Consider the following 22,679-nt stretch of genomic DNA (forward strand, 5'->3'; position numbering starts at 1 on the left):
ACATCAGAAAAATTCTAGCTGCTACTTGAAAGGGTAATGTCGGGAGCACAGAATAGAACACAGCAGAGGGGATTAAATTCTCTCCATGTTATGTTTCCTTCACATACATAACTGTTTATTATCTTAAGTTTCCTATGCTAACTTTATGACGTCTATTAACCTGTTTATTCTCCCTAAAACCAAGGGTAGAACTACGGTTACGGGATGAAAAACTGTAGGAAGCGAGGTTGGAAGGCAGGAGGACGTCACATCCCAGTGGTTTTGAGGCCCAGCCTCCCAACAGCTCTGTTCCACCTTAAGAAGCTTTGGCCTCTCCCCCAGCCAAGCGGGCACTCAGCTCCTCCCACTCCCGTGTCAGCTCCGACCCGGGAACGTGGGGAAGGGAGGAAAGACGCACTGAATGGAAAGATTGGCGCCCAAGGCCGCAGGGTCTCTCCTTCCCCTACTCTAGGCGCACGGGAGGAACGTGTAAAGCACCGGCCATTGGGTTTGGTTCTTTTCCGGAGGCTTCAGGATGGGGGCGTGTCCGGCTGAAATTGGCGGGGGTGGGGGAGGAATATGTGAGGGGTGGGGCTCATCTTGGGGTGGGGTCGAAGACAACAGAACTGAGGCGTGTGAGGTATACAGTATGCGGTGATTGTTAGTGGAAAATTGTAAATTCACGAAATCCGGACGCGCCCCTCCAAGCCATTTCCAAAAGAGGGGGCAAGTTTTCCATTCTCCGCCCCAATTCCTCGTCTTCGTTTTAATTGATTGAGTTTAAGGTAGGCTGGGCCCAAGCTTGCTTGTTGATTGGCTGCAGAAGTAATCCATCAGGATGACGCAAGCGAGGGGGTGGCTATTGGGGGAGGAAGTGAAGATTATTTTGGTACAGCCTACCGCAACTACTGATTGGTGGAGATTTGCAGTGAGGTAAAAACAAGGCATACAAATGTCCACTACAGTGAAGGGCTTATTGGCCATCCTCTCAGGGACGATGTCTGGGGTGGGACTGAGAAGAGCGAGCTGGACTCTGTTATGGTACTGAAGGACCAAATTGATTGAAACCCGGAAATGAGTTTAGAAGGGAACTGAAGGAAAGAGGGAAATCCGCGGCACCTTCGTTGCCCTCAAACAAGGTCATTTCCTGCATAGGATCGATAATTTCCTGTTTACTCGAAGAAGTCAGCGCGTACCCTGGCTTTCTGGAATACACATGATAATTACATTCTTAGGAGCCTTTGGTCCCAGGCTTCCCATTTACTTACATTACCTACAAGAATGAGACAGAGGAAAGGAAAAGCATGGGGTTTAACCTTGCCTGAAGGGAAGGCTAGGGAAACTGAGGCTTTAATAGAGAAAGCTAAGGACGGACCCTGGACCACAGTATCCAAGCAGGTGGGTTCCTAAAGAAAGCATTCATAAAATAATTGAAGAGAGTGGGCAGAGGTGAAGAGAACTGAAACGATTTGTCTGAAGGAAAAGCATTAATCAAAAAAGAAAGCTTGGGTATTCATCATTCTGTCTCTGATGCCTAGTAGCATCAGGTACTGGCAGGTGATCTAAACCAAACAAGAATAAGACTAAGTATTTATGTCAATTTTATGATCCTGAAGAAATGTTTCACACCTACCACCTTGGTTAATCCAGCCATAAAATGAAAGCTAGATCTGCTTCCTAGACCTACCTGGGAAGCTACCTACCTGTGAAAACACTACCATTTTCCCCTTAATACCCTGAGGACTTTAAATTTTGCAAGCAGATTTCCCCTTAACCTGCATTTCTAGAAAAATTGAAAAGATAGATGGAATTAGTAAAAAGATGTCTTCTACATCCAATGAATGGAAAAATCTGAAAAAATCGAGGGTAGGAAGAACTTAACTCTTTGAGAGTGTTGAGAGATAAACATCTATACTAGAGATTATGGAATTGCTTGCTTTCCAGCAAGTTAATAGCAAGATTTCATCAATGCTTTAACATGATCTAAAAACTGTGCTCTGGGTGGCTCAGTCGGTTGAGCATCCGACTTCCGCTCAGGTCATGATCTCTCAGTCTGTGAGTTCCGGCCCCGCGTGGGGCTCTGTGCTGACAGCTCAGAGCCTGGAGCCTGCTTCGGATTCTGTGTCTCCCTCTCTCTCTGCCCCTCCCCTGCTCATGCTCTATCTCTTTCTCTCTCTCTCTCTCTCTCTCTCTCTCTGTCAAAATAAACGTTAAAAAAATTTTTTTTAAAGAATTATGAGATAGAAGTGCATTTTTTCCCCTAGTAATGTTACATGAATTATGTGGAAACATACAAAATTACTTTGGGGTTAATAATTCATACAGTTAAGCACTGTCTGTCACTTTCCTTTTGATGATGTGCAATAAATCAAAGCAGAAATTGTCTCTGAGGGAAAATAGAGCCTAGCATCAAGTCTAAGGAAAGATTAAGAAAGAAAGAAAGAAAGAAAGAAAGAAAGAAAGAAAGAAAAGAAAGAAAGAAAAAGAAAGAAACTTGCATTGTTCCTGATCAAAGATCCAAGCCCTCTAGCATGTAAAGATAAACCAGTGACATCTTGATTGGTGAGAATATAAGACACTGAGTCAGATAGAATCTTAGGCCCTAGGAAAATCTTTAACCTTCTGGAGCCTAACTGCGCCCACCTCTCCAACCACCTGCCTTGAGAAACACAGTAATCTTGTTTCTTTCCATGGAGGTCCAGGGAATGGCTACAAAGCTCCAAAAGACCAAGAAAGCAAGTACCAGGTTATGCTGCACTTGGAATTTATGGAAAGAAGAGGAAAAGGGAAGGCAGAGGTGTAGGTGGGACAAAGTACTTACTATTGCTTAGATGTTCTATCTGTCAGGGTTGGCTACAATAAACAGAAACCACTTTATTTTAGGCAGAAAAGGTCTTAATACAGGAACGTGGGTACTTACAAAATTGTTGGAAGGACCTAAAAGGAGCAGGGCCTCTGCCGCATCCCAGAAATGGCTTCAAAAACAAGACTACTGGGGCGCCTGGGTGGCTCAGTGGGTTAAGTGTCTGACTCTTGATTTTGGCTCAGGTCGTGATCTCACGGTTAGTGGGTTGGAGCCCCACACCAGGATTCTCTCTCTCTCTGCTCCTCCCACCCCCTCCCTTCAAAGTAAATAAACTTAAAAGCCAAAACAAAAACAAGACTACTAAATTCACTCAGCAGGGAACCTTCAGAAAGGGGAGGAATCAAGACCGTTGCTGAAACTATTGAGTTCAAGAACATAGTGCCTTGGTTATGATCCAGCAGTCAGGAAGCTACTGTTGCTCACACTGCCTCAGCAGCCTTTAGGGACCATGAAGCTTGTAAGTGGATACTGGAACACTGCTGCAGAAAAACCCTACATCCCATGACCATGCTGGCCAGTAGCAACAACCAAAGCAGCCAGAAGATGGCCCCTGCCTCACTTCCACTTTTCAAGTCTCTTGGATGTGCCAATTATTGATAGATCAAAACTTAACAACTAGAACCCTAGCTGCAAGGAAATCTAGGAAATTGAGGTTTTGGTTTTCCAGCCTCTGTAGGTACAGGGAAAGATATAAAGAGAGAGAATGGGTGTCAGCCATACCTATCACAAGTATATATGTACCTGCATTAAAAAAAATTTTTTTTTTTAAATTTTAGAGCACAAGGGGCGCCTGGGTGGCTCAGTCAGCGGAGCGCCTGACTCCGGTTCAGGTCACGAACTCACAATTCCGTGGGTTCGAGCCCCACATTGGGCTTGGGGAGCCTGCTTCAGACTCTCTGTCTCCCTCTTTCTCTGCCCCTCCCCCATTCTCTCCCTCTCTCTCTTTCTCAAGAATAAACTTAACAATAAAAAAAGAGAGAGAGAGAACATGAGATAGGGAGGGGGCAGAGGGAGAAAGAGAGAATCTTCAGCAGGCTCCAGGAGGGGCTCCTCCCTGGTCGGGCTTCATGCAGGGCTCCACTCCGCTTCATCCTCCAACCCTGGGATCATTAACCTGAGCCAATCTCAAGAGTCCGACACTCAAACAAATGAGCCACCCAGGCACCCCTTTACATTTTAAAAATGTTCTTGGTAATGGGCACCTAGCTGGCTCAGTCAGGGGAGCATGCCATTCTTGGTCTCGGTGTCGTGAGTTTGAGCCTTACATTGGGTGTAGAGATTACTCAAATAAAAAACTGTGAAGGAAAAAAAAAAAAAAAGAACATGCTTGGTAATAAATAAGTAGAATGAAAGGACTCTGAGCCAGAACCAGCAAAAGAAGGAAGCAAAGTATGTTTCACACTTTTTTATTTTATAAACCAATCGGGATATAATGGGGAACAGAGAACTTTTGATATAGTGACATAAAGACATTACCAGGGTGCCTGGGTGGCTCAGTCCGTTGAGCGTCCGACTTTGGCTCAGGTCATGATCTCACGGTTCGTGGGTTCGAGACCCATGTCAGGCTCTGTGCTGGCAGCTTAGAGCTTGGAGCCTGCTTTGGATTCTGTGTCTCCCTCTCTCTCTGCTCCTCCCTTGCTTTCTCTCTCTCTCTCTCTCTCTGTCTCTCTGTCTCTCCCAAAAATAAAAAAATAAAAAAATAAAAAAAACATTACCAACTATCTTCTACCATAACCATCATTTCACAAGAGAATTAACATCTTTAATTTTTTTTTTTTTTTTTTTTTATTTTTATGAAATGAAAGAGAGACAGAATGTGAGTGGGGGAGGGTCAGAAACAGAGGGAGACACAGAGTCCTAAGTAGGCTCCCGGCTCTGAGCTGTCAGCACAGAGCCTGACGCAGGGCTCGAACTCATGAGCCTCGAAAATCATGCCCTGAGCTGAAATCAGTCGCCTAACCAACTGAGCCAGCCAGGCCCCTGAGAATTTACATTTTTAATACAAAAAAGACGGGAAGGCTATACTCTCAGAATTTAAGAACTGGATAAATTTCACTTCCCCCAAAAAAGAAATACTACCTCGTTCCTTCCTTTCTCAAGAAACATCTTGTTTCAGTGTGACAGAGCTGCGAAGCCACTGAAGTAGTATAAGGTCAATGCCAGTGCAGAGAAGAAACTTAGCTTCTCGTCCAGTCTGTTCCAAGACTTACCGAACAACCTTAGGGCGTCTGGGTGGCTCAGTTAGTTAAGCCTCCAACTCTTGATTTTGGCTCAGGTCATGATCTCACATTTCATGAGGAGTCTGGAGCTGGGCTCTGTGCTGTCAGCACAGAGCCTGCTTGGGATTCTCTCTCTCTCCCTCGCTCTGCCCCTTCCCCCTCAAAATAAATAAACCTTTTTTTTTTTAAGTTAAAAAAAAAAAAGACTTAGAAAAGATGTGGAAGGAGCAGTTTCTAAAAGGAACATATTCTAGGAAAAAATTGTTAATTAAAAAATTAAAAAGGCATTAGACTAATAGAACCCTTAGTTCCCTTACAGTTCTAAAAGTCCATTATTCAACTTTTTTCTGGACTCCTAATTACCCTCTCCCTGGACTTCAGCTTGTAGACTCTACTAAGGCCAACTCATCCCCTTCAGTGACCTAGATTTAATAAAGAAAAGCACAGATTTTTTTTTCCATGTCATTCTTTTTGTTCAACTGTCAATAAAACATAATCCAAACTATTCAGCTTGGCATTCAAGGCCTTCCTCAACCTGATCCTAATCCCTACCTGATCCATAATTCCCTAACTTTCAGAGAAGAGCTGGTATCCCCTGACTAGGTGCTTTTGCTACTATTTTCCCTCATTTTATTTCAACTAATACTCATTGAGCTTACTGTGCATCTTCCACGCACCAGACTGTGTTAGAAGCTTCAAGTTTAACAATGAATCAGGCCTAGCCCCTGTTGGGGTGACCACCCATCCCAGGTTGCCCAGGACTATCCTGGGATAACTGGGACACTTGATCACCCTCGCCCCTGTCCACAAGAAATTATAAGGCTCTTAAGACCCCTTCCAACTCAGACACTCTGCCTAGATGCATATTCTTTCCCCCAACTTTCTTCCAGAATAATTATTTGGGATTTCCTTAACAATTAGCATAGTATCAAAGACTATTCCTAAGCAATGACTTTTATGTCTGTAGCACCGCCTAGATTATAAACTCCTGGAAGGCACAGACATCCTTCCCGGACTCCACAGTGCCTACTAGTGCCTTTAGATAGTGACAATAAAAGGGATGCATGTTGAATTGAACAGAGAAGTTGGACAAAGTAATTTGTCAGGCTTTTTTGTTCTTTGTGTTTTAGCAGCAGCCATTTTTTTTTAATGTTTTATTTTTGGGGGGGGGGTGTGCACGCAAACGGGGGAGGGGCAGAGAGAAGGGGACAGAGGATTGAAAGGGAGCTCTGTGCTGACAGCAGCGAGCCCAATGTGGGTCTCGAATTCAGGAGCCAAGAGATCGTGACCTGAGCTGGAAGTCAGGAGGCTCAACCCACTGAGCCACCCAAGCGCCCCAGGCTTTTTTGTTGTTGTTGTTCTCCTTTGAAAACTTCTACAAGTGAAGCAGGTAAGGAAACATTTTTCATTGGATGGTTGTTTTTATAAAGTTAACAGCACTCAGACCAAGTGACAGAACATACTCCAAAAGCCCTTCCAGTCCAAATCCCCCAAAGGGTAACCACGATCTAGATTTATGACACCAGAGATGAGTTTTGCTGTTTTTGACCTTTATATACACATAACCGTTGACTACATTCTTTGCACCCCGATTTCTTTTACTTAACTTTGCGAGACTCATCCATATGGCTGCGTGCCACTGTAGGACATTTGCTCTCAGGGCTTTATTACACTCTCATTGAGTGACTATACCACCATGTACTTATCCATTCTTCTCTCAATGACGTTTGGATTATCCCCAGTTTTGAAGCTATTAGGGACACTGCTGAGATGAACACTTTGGTACCTGGTTTTTTTTTTTGGTGAACATGTATATGCATTTATGTCAAAATACCTTGCAATGAAACTGTTGGGTCATAGGCTAGGCCTAGGTTCTGTTTTAATAAACACTGCTAAATAGTTTCCCCAAGTGATTGCACCCAACTGATCAATGTATACTCCCCTGAACAGTGTATGAGTTCCTGATTCCTCATCCTCCCTCCCACGACTGACATTCCCTCTTTGTTCTCTTTTCCTCCACCTTCATTTTAACCCTTCTGGTGGGTGTGCAGTGGTCTCTCAAGCAGTTTTAATCTGGGGTCCCCTGAGGACCAACTCAGCTGCACACTTTTCACGCGTTTATTGTTCATTAGGACGGTCTCTTTTGAGAAGGGCAGTATAGATCTGTAAAAAAAAAAAAAAAACCCAAAGCCAAAAAAACCACCTTGTCACTGTTGCCTCGCCTCTTTACTAAAGGCCAAACCACCATGGGGAGGCTCCCAATAATTCCAGGTTAGGTTCGGGGAAGAATAATGTCTCTAAAACTTTTGTGTATCTGTCTCTTGGCCCCTCCCCTCCCCTGGGGAGCACCCAGAAAAAGGCAGCAGGGGACGACCTTTATTACTCCTAAGCCCCAAACTCTGAAGAGTCCTTTCTGGGAGGCGGCAAGGTAGACAGTTGGACTTCCCATCAGAAGACAGCTAATGGGGCCAAAAGAACTACCAGGAATTGCCGCCCCCCCCCCCAACCCCGCCTTCTCGGCAAGCACTCAGGCCCGCCCCGCAGGGATATCTGGGGGCATCATCTCCGGGGCGAGGGGGCGGTGAGGGGGAACGGGTATCTCTTAAAGCAGAAATGTTAACACCCTCTTAACGGCGACATTGAGGATGGCGGGGCCCAGCGCCGTTTCCCCGTAAAGGGTCGCCCCTGCTGCCTCCGTCCTAAGACGCGGGATGGGGCTTGCGGCGGAGGCCCGGGCTGGTCAGTTTGATGCGGAGGTGAGAAGCAGGGCTGGGGCGGGCCAGGCTGGGGCTCGGGAGCGGGGCCCCTGCGCCGCCTGCGGGGGGGGGGAGCATGCGTCTTCCTTCCGGAGGGAGCCGGATAAACGAGTCACGTTTTACTACCACATCAACGGATCCGTCCAAAAAGAATCCTTAGCATTTGGTAGCAGCGCGGGCCTCCTAACGGCCGCTCAGCGAGCGCGGCGGAAGCGCGGTGGCGCCGTCGCCGTCGCTGCCACTCCCGGGCGCGGCGGCCTGGGACCAGCGGGAAAGCGTGGCGGGCCCTGAAGATGGGCGGTTGAGCCGAGCCGCAGGGCCCAACTGCAGTTGCCGGGTCCGGGTGGTGGGCGCGCTGCGCTGTCCCAGTGGCCCTGCCCCCGTGGCCCGCAGGTGGGAGGACCGGCCCGCGAGCTGGGACCAGGTGAAGGTGGGTGGTGACCCAGAGTTGGGGTGGGCTGAAGGAGAAGGGGTCCTGCGGCTCTGCAGAAACTGGCAAGTCGTCTCAGAGCATTGGAAAGAATACTGATTATTTCCTGAGCGCCTATTATGTCCCAGTCCCTGCTCTAAGTGCTAGGAAGCCTACCGGGAACCAGGTAGGAACAATGGCCCTGGCCTCCTGGAGCTTATATTCTAATGAAGGGACAGACACGAAAACACAGAGAGACGATGATAAATCTTATGAAGAAAATGCACAGTGAGGAATGGGGAGGGGAGTGGTGTATTAACCTGGGCGAGGGAGAAGGGGTCGCATGTCAAGTCAGAGGAAGGTGATGGGGTGGGTCTGGGAAGTCTTTTCCAAGGAAGTGTCTTTTGACCAGAGACCAGAAAGAAGTGAGGAAGCCTCCAAGAATGATTCAGGCCGAGGGGACTGTGTTGACCTTGAACGGTGTCTACCAGGAGTTTAACTGCTATGCAGATGAGATTAGCTTTGTAGGTGAAATCTGGAATTTTCTTAGAAAATTATGGGTCATCCATTCATTTAGTGCTTTATTCCTTAAGTGTGAGAGAAGGAGAGTAAGGCCTGGTGCCTTGGCAATACACTCTTAATAATTTTGTTCCAGTGGAATGCATAGACTAAATTTAGAACTTCCATTTGTTTTCCGGAAGAGATCACCTGAATGAATTTTGTTCGCGTTCCTCTGTTTCTGGTTTTGTTCCCACTTCCTCCCCTGCGCCCCATTCCCCAAAAGAGATAAGTAGCAAAGGGAAGGGAGAGAGAAGAGGCTGGGGTAAGAAGTCTGAAGAGCAAAATGGGAAGGAGAAGTCACAAGAAGGCTGTGGGAGAGTCAAGGGAATGATCTGTCCTAATTCTCTGCCTCCTAAGCTCAGGAAATACTGGTGCTCCAACATCCCAGCCAATCCCCACAAGTATACACCCGCCACAGGAGAGGAAGGAACAGACTCAGACATGACTCCACCGCAGCTCACTGGAGCAGTTTAGGCCAAAGGTGGCTCATTTCAAATATTTTACATTAAATGGCAAAATAAGCCACGTTAAATCAAGGAATTTTGTAACAGCAAGATTACCTAACCCCCGCTTATTTTGCTGATGGAGAAACTGCTGGTTGGTGACAGAGCAATGACTCAAAATGTAGAGGTTCCATTTTTACCACATCCACCTCTGTCCCTTTTCTCTCCCCTGGAACCCTTAACTTGATAAAATTCTTCCCACTGGCTGCCGAACGAGTGGAAAGAGCTTTGTTTGAAGACCCCAGAGTGGAGTTCATCTAACACATCGTTAGAATCACATGAGGTTTCACTTTCTTCCACAACTATTTATTGGTATGCCCGATGGCCAGCGGGCTAAGTCATACTTTTAGCTCTCAAGGAGTTTTAAGTCGATAGAGCGAATAAATAACTAGCCAATTGCAATTTACAGGAAGCAGTACCTTGAAGAGGAAGTGGAGGGAGAGTCAATTCTTAGTATAGCAGAGAGATGGAGAGCAGCAAACAGGATGTGAGTATTGAGAATGTATTTCAGATTGGTGTCCAACTGTTTTGTCGTGGTTATGTTAATACCGATCATCTCCCTAAACTTTTGTTGTCTTGATCATGTATGACATACCCGAGTGGTGGTGGGAGAGACGATTGCAGCCCATAGACTTGGTCCGTTCCCACATTCTCTCTACTCAACAATCAATGAGCATTTGCCACTTGGGGTGTTTTGTGCTTTGATGTCACCGAGAACAATTAGAAGGACAAAATATCCGTTTCAGCACTGTAATGGCAAATAGGCCTTGGTAAAATTATACGCAAGCGGTCTTAGAGGAATGTCCTTGCAAAGAGCTGTGGCTGTGTAGATGTGAAGACTGATACGATATATGAACGTACAATAATAGGAACTCTTCTTATAGAGCAGGCTCTAGAGTGTAACTGAAGCCTGTCAGTTACAAAGCATCGCGGTAAAAATCCCCAAAAAGGTACTAAGTCACGTTTGACCCTTTGGAATGAGATGGGGGTAGGGTAGACATCATTTGGTGGCTAAAATTACATACTGCCTGAAGTGAGTGGTTTACCGCATGTGATCACATCTAGAAAGACTAAATAAGGTCGCTTCTGGGAATTCTTTGGTACCTTGCATGGCTGGCATTTCAACCTGCCAGATTTTCTCCTGAACTTTTTAATAGTCTCGCTGAGGGAAGAAAACCCGGGAAAGCAATTGCTCTTCCTTAGCATACTTTCCAAAAGATGAACATTTTGGAAAATTTTTAAAGTCAACCCATTTTATTTATTTATTTTATTTTATTTTTTAATGTTGATTTATTTTTGACAAAGAGAGAGACAGAGCATGAGCGGGGGAGGAGCAGAGAGAGAGGGAGACACAGAATCCAAAGCAGGCTCCAGGCTCTGAGCTGTCAGCACAGAGCCCGACATGGGGCTCGAACCCACAGACCGCGAGATCATGACCTGAGCCGAAGTCGGACGCTCAACCGACTAAGCCACCCAGGCACCCCAGTCAACCCATTTTAAAAGATGATGCATTTATATGACAATTATTAAGACTATCTTTTTAAGTTTATTTTTATTTATTTTGAGAGAGAGAGAGAGAGAGCAAGTGGGAGAGGGGCAGAGAGAGAGGGAGACAGAATCCCAAACAGGCTCTGTGCTACCAGCACAGAGCCCAGTGGGGGGCTTGAACCCACGAACTGAGAGATCATGACCTGAGCCAAAGTCGAGCTGGACCCTTAACCGACTGAGCCACCCAGAGGTCCCTGTTAAGACTATTTTAGAAAGACATTAGAGGAAGCTCTGTAAGAGCAAGATATGAAACACAGAAATTAGAATGATTATTTTTTTTAAATTATTTTTAAAAAACCTCTATACCTATCAAGAGCAAAGCCAGTGTGCCCCTGCCATCCCAGACCCCTACCCAGCTCCCCCTGCCACGTATTTATTTAATTTAATAATTAGATTTGACTCCTTACTTTGTTTTCCATTTCAAAAATCACAGGACTGTCTACCTCTGTTAATTGTGGGCTTCTATTTATGCTGACCTTGTCATTATTAACATACCATATATCACGGGAACGCCTGGGTGGCTCAGTTGGTTAGCGTCCGACTTTGGCTCAGGTCCTGATCTCACGGTTCATGGGCTCAAGCCCCGTGTCGGGCTCTGTGCTGACAGTTCAGAGCCTGGAGCCTGCTTCCGATTCTGTGTCTCCCCCTCTCACTGCCCCTCGCCTGCTCGTGCTCTGTCTCTCAATAATAAATAAACGTTAAAAAAAAATTAAAAAAGATACCATATATCATGGTTGTTGTTTTAATTTAAAAGAAGTACATGCCCACAAAACCTCGCAACAATACGGAAATCAAAGGACAAAGTCTCTTAAGTTTTGGTGGTAAATAAGGATAAGCAAAGGTTTAGATGGTTGTTTGTGTTGTTACTGGCATTAAAAACAGTGACTTTTCTTTTGACATGGTCATTTTGACATAGCCAGATATAAATGGCTCTGAAAGTTTGTCCTATTTCATATCTATTAGCTACACTACAGTTAGCTCTTTGCATGACATCTCTCTTTGCCAATTATTGTGACAGTTAAATTAGATCATATGTTCTAAGCTCTCGGCAAGGCATTGGGCTATGGAGGGAAACATCCAGTTCTTCCCTACTATGATTGTCTCCTGTGGGTCTCATTACTACTCACATAAAACACTTCAGTTCTGGTCACATGTGTAGAGGTTTTTCCTCACACCAAGCAATTTTCTGTGACACCACTTGGTTGTCCTACAGTTTAATTCAATGAGGACACTATACCTGGAGATAGTGTCAGATTCTACAGGTTAGCGACTCAGTCCCATTAGACCTCCCCATCACACACACACACACACGCACACACACACACTTCAGAAACCAGTCAAGCCCTGGTTATACCTGTACTTTTTTTTTTTAATGTTTATTTATTTTTGAGAGAGAGAGAGAGAGAGAGAGAGAGAGACAAGAATGCGAGCAGGGGAGGAGCAGAGAGAGAGGGAGACACAGAATCCAAAGCAGGCTCCAGGCTCTGGGCTGTCAGCACAGAGCCCGACGTGGCACTCGAACTCACGAACCATGAAATCATGACCTGAGCCGAAGTCCGACTCAACCAGCTGAGCCACCCAGGCGCCCCTATACCTGTACTTCTGGCCAGTTGACTGTAGATCAGAATTCCAATGTCCCCCTCTTTGGGTTTGACTAATTTTCTGGAGCAGCTCACAGAAGTCAGGGAAATGCTTGTGTTTACCAGTTTATTAAAGAATATGATAAAGGATACAGATGAACAGTCAGATGAAAAGATACATAGGGCAGGTCTGGGGGGTTCCTGAGCGTAGGAGTTTCTATCCCCCTGGAATTGGGGTGAGTCACCCTCCCAGTGGACATGTATTCACCAGCCCGAAAGCTCTCTGAACCCCCTACTATGGGGATTGTGTGGAGCTTCCTCACGTAGGTGTGATCAATTATTAACTCCATTTCTAGCCCCTCGCCCTGCTCTGGAGGGTGAGGGGGTAGGGGTGAAAATTCCAAGCTTTTAACCATGGCTTGGTCTTTCTGGTGACCAGCCCCCATCCGGAATCCACTCATTAACCTGAAGAGTCACCTCTTTAGAACAAAGGATGTTCCGAGTGCTCTCACCACTCAGGAATTTATAAGGGTTTTAAGATCTCCGTGTCAGGGACAGGGTCAAAGACAAATATTAGAACAATAGGTGCTCGTAATGTTCTTATCACCTGGGAAATCACAAAGGTTTTAGGAACTCTGTGCCAGGGACTGGGCATATAGGAAATATTAAATAATTGGGAACTTGCCGTTATTGAAATACATTGATTTCTGGGGCAGATGTTATTATTACTAGAGATAAGTTTTCTAGGTCACACAACTAGACAACTAGAGCATGCTACAGCTGGCCTATGATCGGTGTCTTTATACCATAACCCTCTTTCTTTCCTTTTGTTTTACATTGTTCTAGTAGACAGATCAAGAGGTTCAGAATTCAAAAGCAATTAGGAGAAACCAATCACAGTGTTAAAAAGATAACCTACATTATTATTCACCCACTGGGTTTTAGTTTAGGCTCAAGAGGAGATCGAGAAGGAATATGGAGTTAGAAAACTAAACCTAGGGGCGCCTGGGTGGCTCAGGCGGTTGAGTAACCGACTCCTGATTTCGGCTCAGGTCATGATCTCATGGGTTTGTGAGTTCGAGCCCTGCGTTGGGCTCCGCGCTGACAGTGAGGAGCCTGCTTGGGATTCTCTCTGGGTCCCTTTCTCTCTGTTCCTCTCCCGCTTGTGCTCGCTTGCACTCTCTCCAAAATAAATACATAAACTTAAAAAACAAAACAAAACCTAAATCTAAAGACTGTCAAACATCCTTGCCCTCTAGCCCTATGTAACTCTTCAGCTTGTTATGTTAGGAAATGCCATGAAGGTATGGAGGTACATAAACATCACTTATACAAACTATGATGGGAATGAGATATATAGTTCTTTTTTTTTTTTCATGTTTATTTATTTTACGAGAGAGAGAATGCAAGCAGGGGAGGGGCAGAGGGAGAGGGAGAATCCAAGGCAGGCTCCACACTGTCAGCACAGAACCCGATGCAGGCTCAATCGTCAGACCCTTAACCGACTGAGCCACCCAGGCACCCTGGAAGTGATACATTCTGTGAGGGAAAATGAGCAAGGGCACCCGGGTGGCTCAGTCGGTTACGTGTTGGACTTCAGCTCCAGCGGTTCATGAGTTCGAGCCCCAAGTGGGGCTCTGTGCTGACAGCTCAGAGCCTGGAGCCTACTTCTGATTCTGTGTCTCCCTCTCTCTCTGCCCCTCCCCTGCTCATGCTCTGTCTCTCTCTCTCTTCTCTCTCTCTCTCAAAAATAAATACACATTCAAAATTTTAAAACAAATTAAAAGAAAGCAAGGTAAAGACATAGATGTTGGAATAGGAGGGTAGGGTTGCATATTCTAAATACTGTGATCAGGGAAGGGCTGTCCAGCATGAATTCAAGCAGAAACCAGAGGGACAATAAGGAGCGAACCATGAGAAGATCTGAAGAAAGCGTTTCAGATAGAGGGAAGACTAGATGTAAAGGTCCTGGAGTAAAAAGGCTTAGCAGATTAGAGCAGGGGGTCCATAAAGTTTTTGTAAAGAGCCAGATAGCAAATATTTTAGGCTTCGGAGGCCCTTTGTCTCTGTTACAACTATTCAACTCTGCTGTCATATGTTAAAGCAGCCAGAGACATTATATAAACGGCAAGTTTGTGTTATAATGAAACTTCGTCTTTATAAATCTTTTTTTTTAATTTTTTAAATGTTTATTTATTTTTGAGAAAGAGAGACTGAGAGTGAGTGGGGGAGGGGCGGGGGGGGGCCGGGGAGGACACAGAATCCGAAGCGGGCTCCAGGCTCTGAGCTGTCAGCACAGAGCCCGATGCGGGGCTCAAACTTACGAACTGTGAAATCATGACCTGAGCCAAAGTTGGACACTTAGCTAACTGAGCCACCCAGGTGCCCCAGCAAGAATTTTTTTTTTTCAATGTTTATTTATTTATTTGGAGAGAGACAGAGAGCATGAGTGGAGAAGGGGCAGAGAGAGAGTGAGAGAGAAAATCCCAAGCAGGCTCCAGGCTGAGCATGGAGCCCAATACAGGGGTCAGTCTCACAACCTTGAGATCATGACCTGAGCTGAAATCAACAGCTGGATGCTTCACTGACTGAGCCACCCAGGTGCCCCCAAAAGGCAAGAATTTTTTAAAATGAACATCTTGAGAACCATCTCCCTGCTTGCGAAATAGAACCTTATAGGTAATGTAAGAGTCTCCTCTAGCTTCTTACCATGCTAGACGTCTCCATGTTTCTGAATTTTTGTCTGTCTAAGTGAAAGTCTTCTTAAGAGATATGATGGTATGGATATAGTAGAAAGGGAAAATTTGATGATATAAGGGAAATACTTTCTGGTCAGAATTCTTGAGTTCAGGTAAGAGGGAAAGGGATCCAGGTCTCTAGCTGAGAGGCTGGCCTCACCAGATGGGAGCAGGAGACACAAGCATTTCAACAGCGGTGGGGGGGAGGCTGAGTGTTTGGATTCAGACACGGTCAAGTTAGTAGACTTCGTAGTGAAGTAGAAAGATGAGGAATTTCTCGTCTCCGGTTTTCAGTGAAATTAGAAAGGAGATTATCACTTGAAGAGTGAGGAAAAGGTGTGAACTTGTTTTCTTACAGAGTAGGGAGTGAACTGATTTCAGACAACAAAGCTTTGTGGGGCGCCTGGGTGGCTCAGTTGGTTAAGCGTCCGGACTGGATTTTGGCTCAGGTCATGATCTCATGGTCTGTGAGTTTCAGGCCGGAGTCTGGCTCTGCTCTGGCAGCACGGAGCCTGCTGGGGATTCTCTCTGTCTCTCTGCCCCTCCCCTGCTCGTGTTCTCTCTCTCTCAAAATAAATAAGCTTAAAAAAAGAAAGAAAAAAAGAAAGCTTTGCAGAGCAGTGTTGAGAGCCCACTTAAGATCATCACCTAATCTAAATTAATCCCCTAAGCAGGGTTGTGGATTTTTCCCCAGCCATTTGTTTAGTTAGTGAGTGCAAGCAAGCAGAGTAAGTAGAGTTGGAATTAACCAAGGGCTGGGATCTTACCAAGGAATACAACGGGAGGGGAAGGAGTGCCAGAGTCGCAGGTTGTGCAAAGGAGCCTGTAGAGGGACGAATGAAATGATTCAAGCTGGGTGATGTCGGAAATAAAAACCGAAAAGTGCTCATCAGTGAAAAGTTGATGGGGTCGATGGCTTAGAGATCCTACTTGTATTATGAATTGTTAGGGGCGCCTAGGTGGCTCAGTCGGTTAAGCATCCAACTTCAGCTCAGGTCATGATCTCACACTCCGTGAGTTCGAGCCCCGCGTCAGGCTCTTTGCTGACAGCTCAGACCCTGGAACCATCTTCAGATTCTGTGTCTCCCTCTCTCTCTGCCCCTCCCCTGCTCATGCTCTGTCTCTCTCTGTCTCAAAAATAAATTAAAAAAAAATATATTAAAAAATTTATGGGGCGCCTGGATGGCTGAGTCGGTTGAGCATCCGACTTCAGCTCAGGTCATGATCTCACGGTTTGTGGGTTCGAGCCCCGCGTCGGGCTCTGTGCTGACAGCATGGAGCCTGGAGCCTGCTTTGGATTCTGTGTCTCTCTCTCTCTGTTCCTCCCCTGCTCTCACTGTCTCTCTCTGTCTCAAAAATAAATAAAATTAAAAAAAAAAAAAGAATGCAGAGGAGGTGATGGACAGTGTGAGATGCAAGAAAGAGGTTTTGGAAGGAATACGTCTATCATTAATGGCCAGGCCTGGGGTGTCACCATGGGATTAAGTGACTGAGGTGGGTTGGAAAATAAAATAACTGGAAATGAGTAGACAAGGAACTGAGAGCCCAGCACATTGTTTCCAGGGATGACAGAGTGCCTAGGAATGATGATGGTAGGAGGGGTGTAACCAAGAGAGTGAATCAGGTTTTAAAATGTCCAGGGAATGAGGGGAAGTAAGCCAGGAGATCAGCAGATGATTACAGTATCCTGATGGCATGTACCTCAAAGGATCCGAGTCTTGAGAAACTAGACGATGAGAAGTTGTTTGGAAGTGACACTGTGGAGCTTCGTTAAGAATTACAAATGAAATGCTAACCCGGGCGGGCCGTAGTACTTTGACGGGAGTGAGAAACTTTGACTCGAAAGTTCAGAAAGGGGCTCATGGAAAAAATGGCATTTACGGGGGACTTTGAAAGGTGAAATGAATTTTGAGAGAAATCGCTTTGGAAAGATATCGCCAGCCAGAGAAAATATTATTACGAAAGAAGAGGGAGTTAACACGGACTGTTCTGCCCATGACTGGTGTTTCTGCCTGCGGGCCTGTTGCCGTGTTGTTAACTGCGGTAGGGTGTCAGTAGGCCACTAGGTGGCAGTGCATATCCTTGAGGATGTACAGCCCTCCTTGGGACTGTGGGTTTTTGTGAAGGCTGGAAATGAAAATCTAGCCCCAGCACTGCCGAGGGGAGGCAAGTGATGTGTGGATTGGTGTATTTAGTAAGGCTTCAAAGTGTTGTCATGGTCTTAGCATTAAAGGGGCAAAGCCGTCAAGAGAATAAACTTGAGAACATTTAGGCAAAAGATCAGGAAGAAGATGAAAGGAAGCTGTCTCAAGACAAAGGTATGATGTGTCAGAAGTAAAGGCCGCACTTTCTTATACCATACACAAAAATAAACTCAGTGAATGAAAGACCTGAATGTGGAAACTGAAGCCATAAAAACTTCTAGAGGAGAGCATAAGCAGTCATGTCTTTGACATCAGTCAGCCTTAGCAACATTTTCCTAGATCCGTCTCCTCCGGCAAGGGGAACCAAAGCAAAAATAAACTCTCGGGACTACACCAAAACAAAAAGATTTCCACAGAGAAGAAAATCACCAACAAAACGAGAAGGCAACCTACTGACTGGGAGAGGATGTTTGCAAATGGAGATGTGGTGTCTATATACAATGAAATAGTACTCTGCCATGAGAAAAGAAAGATCTTGCCATTTGTGAAAACATGGATGGACCTAGTGGGTATTATGCTAAGTGAAATAAGTCAGACAGAGACAAACAAATACCATATGATTTCACTTCTATGTGGAACCTAAAACACAAATGAACAAACAAAGCGAAAGTGGACACACAGCGACAGAGAACACACTTCCGGTTTCCAGAAGGGAGGAGAGCACGAGGATGGGCAAAACGGGTGAAGGAGAGTGGCAGGGACAGGCTTCCAGTGATGGAATGAATCCATCATGGGGATGAAAGGCACAGCTTGGGGAATAGAGTCAACGGTATGATAACAGTGTCATATGGTGACAGATGAACTTCACTTCCTGTGGTGAGTGTAGCTTGTCATTCAGACTTGTGGAATCACTTTGTTGTATACCTGAAACTAGTGTAACACTGTGTGTCAACTCTACTTAAAAAAAAAAAAAAAAAAAGAAGTAAAGTCCCAAAGAAGGAAGCACAGAGAAGGGAAGAGACTTGCAGACCTGTGGTAACAGGGCGGGAAGTGGGTACCAGAGCAATACTGAAAGACAGAAGCAGTGGTCTCCTCCTCCTCCTAATTTTTTTTTTTTTTTTTTTTTTTTTTTACTTATTTACTCACAATTTGGAGAAGTTTTGAAAAACTACATACCCTTCTTACACATTTTTAAGTTAACAGCTAAGAAAAATTTTCGATGTTTAAATAGCTTCCGGGGATTAATTTTTCTGCTGTCTAGTATATGAAATACGTGCTTTCAGGGCCAATGCTGGACTTTCCAGTGCCTTTGTGCAAATTTGGAAATGAATTCCCTGGGGAAAAAAAAAAAGAATGGGCAGATTTTCTAGGGATGGGGCCCTGTGCAAAGAAAAAAGGCGCATCCCCTGTTGGCCAAGGAGTAGGGCCTGGCCAGTGGGATGCAGACTATATTTCAGCCTCTACTTACCCCAGGAAACTGCACAACTGGGTTTCACCCTCCACCTGCCGCTCAACCACACAGCCATCCACACGGCCTTGTAGATTTTTTTGGCGTATAAAAACCTTTGCAGAAATACAGACTAAATGGAAAAGCCAGGAAGCCCATTCACACTTATGTTCTGTCAGAAAAAGTCTTAAGTTGTTTCATTTCAAATAAAAATGCTAATTTATATCCCTGTGTCAACCATCATACTTAGTTCTAAGACAAACAGATGCTGTGGAACTTTGCTTCGGGTTTCTTTGCCAGTTGCTGCTTCTAAAACGTCAGCACGCTTAAGACTCACTTGGAAGAGTCACTTGTTAATACAAATTTCATGGTCCCACCCTAGTGGCATTCTGAGACTCGGCAGGTCTAGGGAGGAGCTGGACATTTGCTTGTCTACCAAGCTCCCAGGAGATGCCCACGTGGTCCCTCCATGGATGATCACACTTTGAATAACACTGGATGAAATAAGGCATTGGCTGCTTTAATATTTCCCGTCAATGCCATAATGACTGTCACAGTGCTGTCCCTGAGGAGCGATGTGCTCTCAGATTTTGCCTGTTGCACCACTGTAAAAATTTAAGATAGGTTAGAGATTAGCTTTTCTCTTGCCGAGTAGGTGAAAGTAGTGACAAGTGGGAAAGAAAAAAGAGCAAACCTTTTTTTTTTTTAAGTTTATGTATTTATTTTGAGAGAGAGAGACAGAGAGAGCCTGTGTGTGAGCAGGGGAGGGGCATAAAGAGAGGGAGAGACAGAATACAAAGCAGGCTCCATGCTGTCAGCATAGAGCCCAACTCGAGGCTCGAACCCATGAACCATGAGCTCATGACCCGAGCCAAAGTCAGATGCTTAACAGGCTGAGCCACCCAGGTGCACCAAACTAGGCACACATTCTTAAGAAAAGCAGTCTTATGAAAGAAAACACATGAAAGTTGGAGATCAGGAAAATTATTTCATTAAAAATGGGTTGGAAGGGCTAAGTGAAATAAGCCATACAGAGAAAGACAGATACCATATGTTTTCACTCTTATGTGGATCCTGAGAAATTTAACAGAAACCCATGGGGGAGGGGAAGGGAAAAAAAGAGGTTAGAGTGGGAGAGAGCCAAAGCATAAGAGACTCTTAAAAACTGAGAACAAACTGAGGGTTGATGGGAGGTGGGAGGGAGGGGAAGGTGGGTGATGGGTATTGAAGAGGGCATCTTTTGGGATGAGCACTGGGTGTTGTATGGAAACCAATTTGACAATAAATTTCATATATTGGGAAAAAAAATGGGTTGGAAGGGAAGGAAGGGGTGAGTAGGTCCTGCGTAGGGGATTTTGGAGGCAGTGAAACCATGCTGTATGATACAGAGGGGAGATACAAGTCATTATACATTTATCCAAACACCAAGAGTAAACCCTAATGTAAACTGTGGACGTTGACTGATAATGATGTGCCACTATAGGTTCATCAACTGTAACAAATGTAACATTCTGGGGAGGGATGTTGGTAATGGATCTTGAAACAAACAAACCAAAAAACAATAGGGGCGCCTGGGTGGCTCAGTCGGTTAAGCCTTGGACTTCAGCTCAGGTCACGATCTCATGGTTCATGGATTCAGCCCCTCATCAGGCACTGCGCTAACAACTGAAACCTGCTTCCTGAACCCTGTTTTGTATCCTGTGTCTCCTTCGCTCTGTGTCCCTCCCCCACTCGCGCTCTGCCTCTCTCTCTCTCTCAGAAATAAATAAACATTAAAAAAGAAAATTAAAAAAAACAAACCAAAAGCCCTGTCATCAGAAAATAAATAAGCACTGCAATTGACATAACTATCTTAAAAGGGTGTAACTCATGTTGGGTTGCCTAATGTCCAGAGTGGGAGGTAAGGGGTTACCCAAGGAAGTGATGAAGTCATTTTACTGAGCAAATGACACTCTTCGATTTCCAACACTACAAACAAAGAGAAAGGCCTCTGAGGGAAAGTCCACCTGTGGGATGAACTGTCTACTGACCTCTGGCAAGTAACCTTCACTTCCGGGGCTTTGTGGCCCTCGGCACCAACAGCTCAGAACTTTACGATTTCCAAAGCACTTTAATATAGGTTATTTAATCCTCTCAATAACTCCATGCCTAGCTCTGATGCTACAGAACTAATCCATAAAGCACAAATCAGCCAAGGTATACAGGTTTATAATAGGCCCTTTCACTTTATACAATAAATTCTTTCAAACATCTGAAGCTGCAAAGTATAAAACGAATTCTTTGTCATAATGGAAGCTATTGTATGCTTAAAACATAACAATTTATGACTTTTTCGATATCCACTAGCAGATTTTCTTTTATAATTATGTTTCATTCACTACCAAGTATTTTTTCCTATTTTTCATTGCTGTAGCTGAGAGAGATGGACGGGGGCGGGGAATGACCCAGAAGTATGGTGGGTGACTGGGATAATGTACACGTGTAATCGACACAGATAATTGAAAATTAATAGCATCATATTCCTCAGCCTAAGAAGGCACGGAGAGCTTTTATTTACTGATAATTGCATTAGGTACTTTGCCACTTTTTCCGATTTAATCCTCTTGACAATGTATGAGATGGAATAGAACTTCAGCTCCCTGGTTACGGTTGTTGCCAGAGAAAATAGTTTTTCCGTGTAGGTATGTCTCAAACATTGCATGGGCACATTAACACTATAAAAAGTATTCATTATTCATTTGAAATTCAAACGTAACAGCATTCTGTTTGTTTGGTTTTTGCTAAATCTGGCAACTCTTCCTGTTTCTGTTATCCCTCATGCTTAGAATGAATTACTTTTCTTCAAAAAACACATTGCAAAAAAAACCCACTTTGCAACACATTACACTCCTTCAACGAATTGCCTACCTAATAAAGGCCTATCTCAGAGATACTGCAGGTGCAGTTCCAGCCAGCACAGTAAAGCGCATATCACAATCAGCTAAGTTGGATGAATTTTATGGTTTCCCGGTGCATATAAAAGTTATACGTACACGATACTATAGTCTATTAAGTGTGCGCTAGCTTCATGGCTGAAAAACACAATGTACATTCCTTAATTAGAAAAATACTTCAGGGGGCTCGTGGGTGGCTCAGTTGTCAAGCATCCAACTCTTTCAGTTCTGGTCATGATCTCACAGTTCATGAGTTCCAGTCCCACGTGGGGCTGACAGGCAGAGCCTGCTTGGGATTCTCTGTCTCCCTTTCTCTGCCCCTCCCCGGCTCATGCACTCTTGCTTGCTTGCTCTTTCTCTCAAAACTAAATAAACATTTTTTTTTTTTTTTTTAATACCGTAGGGGCACCTGGGTGGCTCAGTTGGTTAAGTGTCTGAATTGTGATATTGGCTCAGGTCATGATACCGGGGTCATGGGATCGAGCCCTGCATTGGGCTCTTCACTGAGTGTGGAGCCTGCTTGAGATTCTCTCTCTTCCTTCTGCTCCTCTCCACCCCGCTAAAATAAATTTTAAGAAAAAAAGTTCTTTAGGGGTACCTGGGTGGCTCAGTCGGTTGGGTGTCTGACTTCGGTTCAGGTCATGATCTCACGGTTTGTGAGTTCAAGCCCCGCGTCGGGCTCTGTGCTGACAGCTCGGAGCCTGGAGCCTGCTTCGGATTCTGTGTCTCCCCCTCTCTCTGCTCCTCCCCTGCTCATGCTCTGTCTCTCTCTATCTCTCAATAATGAATAAACGTTTAAAAAAATTATTAAAAAAAGAAAAAAAAGTACTTTATGGCTTAGAAATGCTAACCATCCTCTGAACTTTTTGCTGGTGGAGGGTGTTGCCTTGATGTTGATGACTGATCAGGGTGGTGGTTGCTAAAGAATGGGGTAGTTATGGCAGTTTCTTTCTTTCTTTCTTTCTTTCTTTCTTTCTTTCTTTCTTTCTTTCTTTC

At 44.9% G+C, this 22,679-nt stretch overlaps 1 protein-coding gene across 7 annotated transcripts in view; it reads left to right on the forward strand.

Annotated features, from left to right (window-relative positions):
* The first annotated feature begins 7,724 nt into the window (after positions 1-7,724).
* Positions 7,725-22,679, forward strand: part of SLC2A3 (solute carrier family 2 member 3) — an 87,691-nt gene continuing 72,736 nt past the window's right edge. Inside the window, exons 1-2 of one of the 7 annotated variants that reach the window (XM_049627056.1) lie at positions 7,725-7,820; positions 9,703-9,780. In XM_049627056.1, coding sequence (XP_049483013.1) covers positions 9,760-9,780 — 21 coding nt within the window. In that variant the 5' untranslated portion in view covers positions 7,725-7,820; positions 9,703-9,759. Of the gene's footprint in view, positions 7,821-7,945; positions 8,417-9,702; positions 9,781-22,679 lie in introns of those variants that run through there. The other 6 variants (XM_049627053.1, XM_049627052.1, XM_049627054.1 and 3 more) reach the window with 6 other exon arrangements.

The sequence above is a fragment of the Panthera uncia genome, chromosome B4 (genome assembly GCF_023721935.1).
Source record: "Panthera uncia isolate 11264 chromosome B4, Puncia_PCG_1.0, whole genome shotgun sequence".
Taxonomy (NCBI): domain Eukaryota; kingdom Metazoa; phylum Chordata; class Mammalia; order Carnivora; family Felidae; genus Panthera; species Panthera uncia.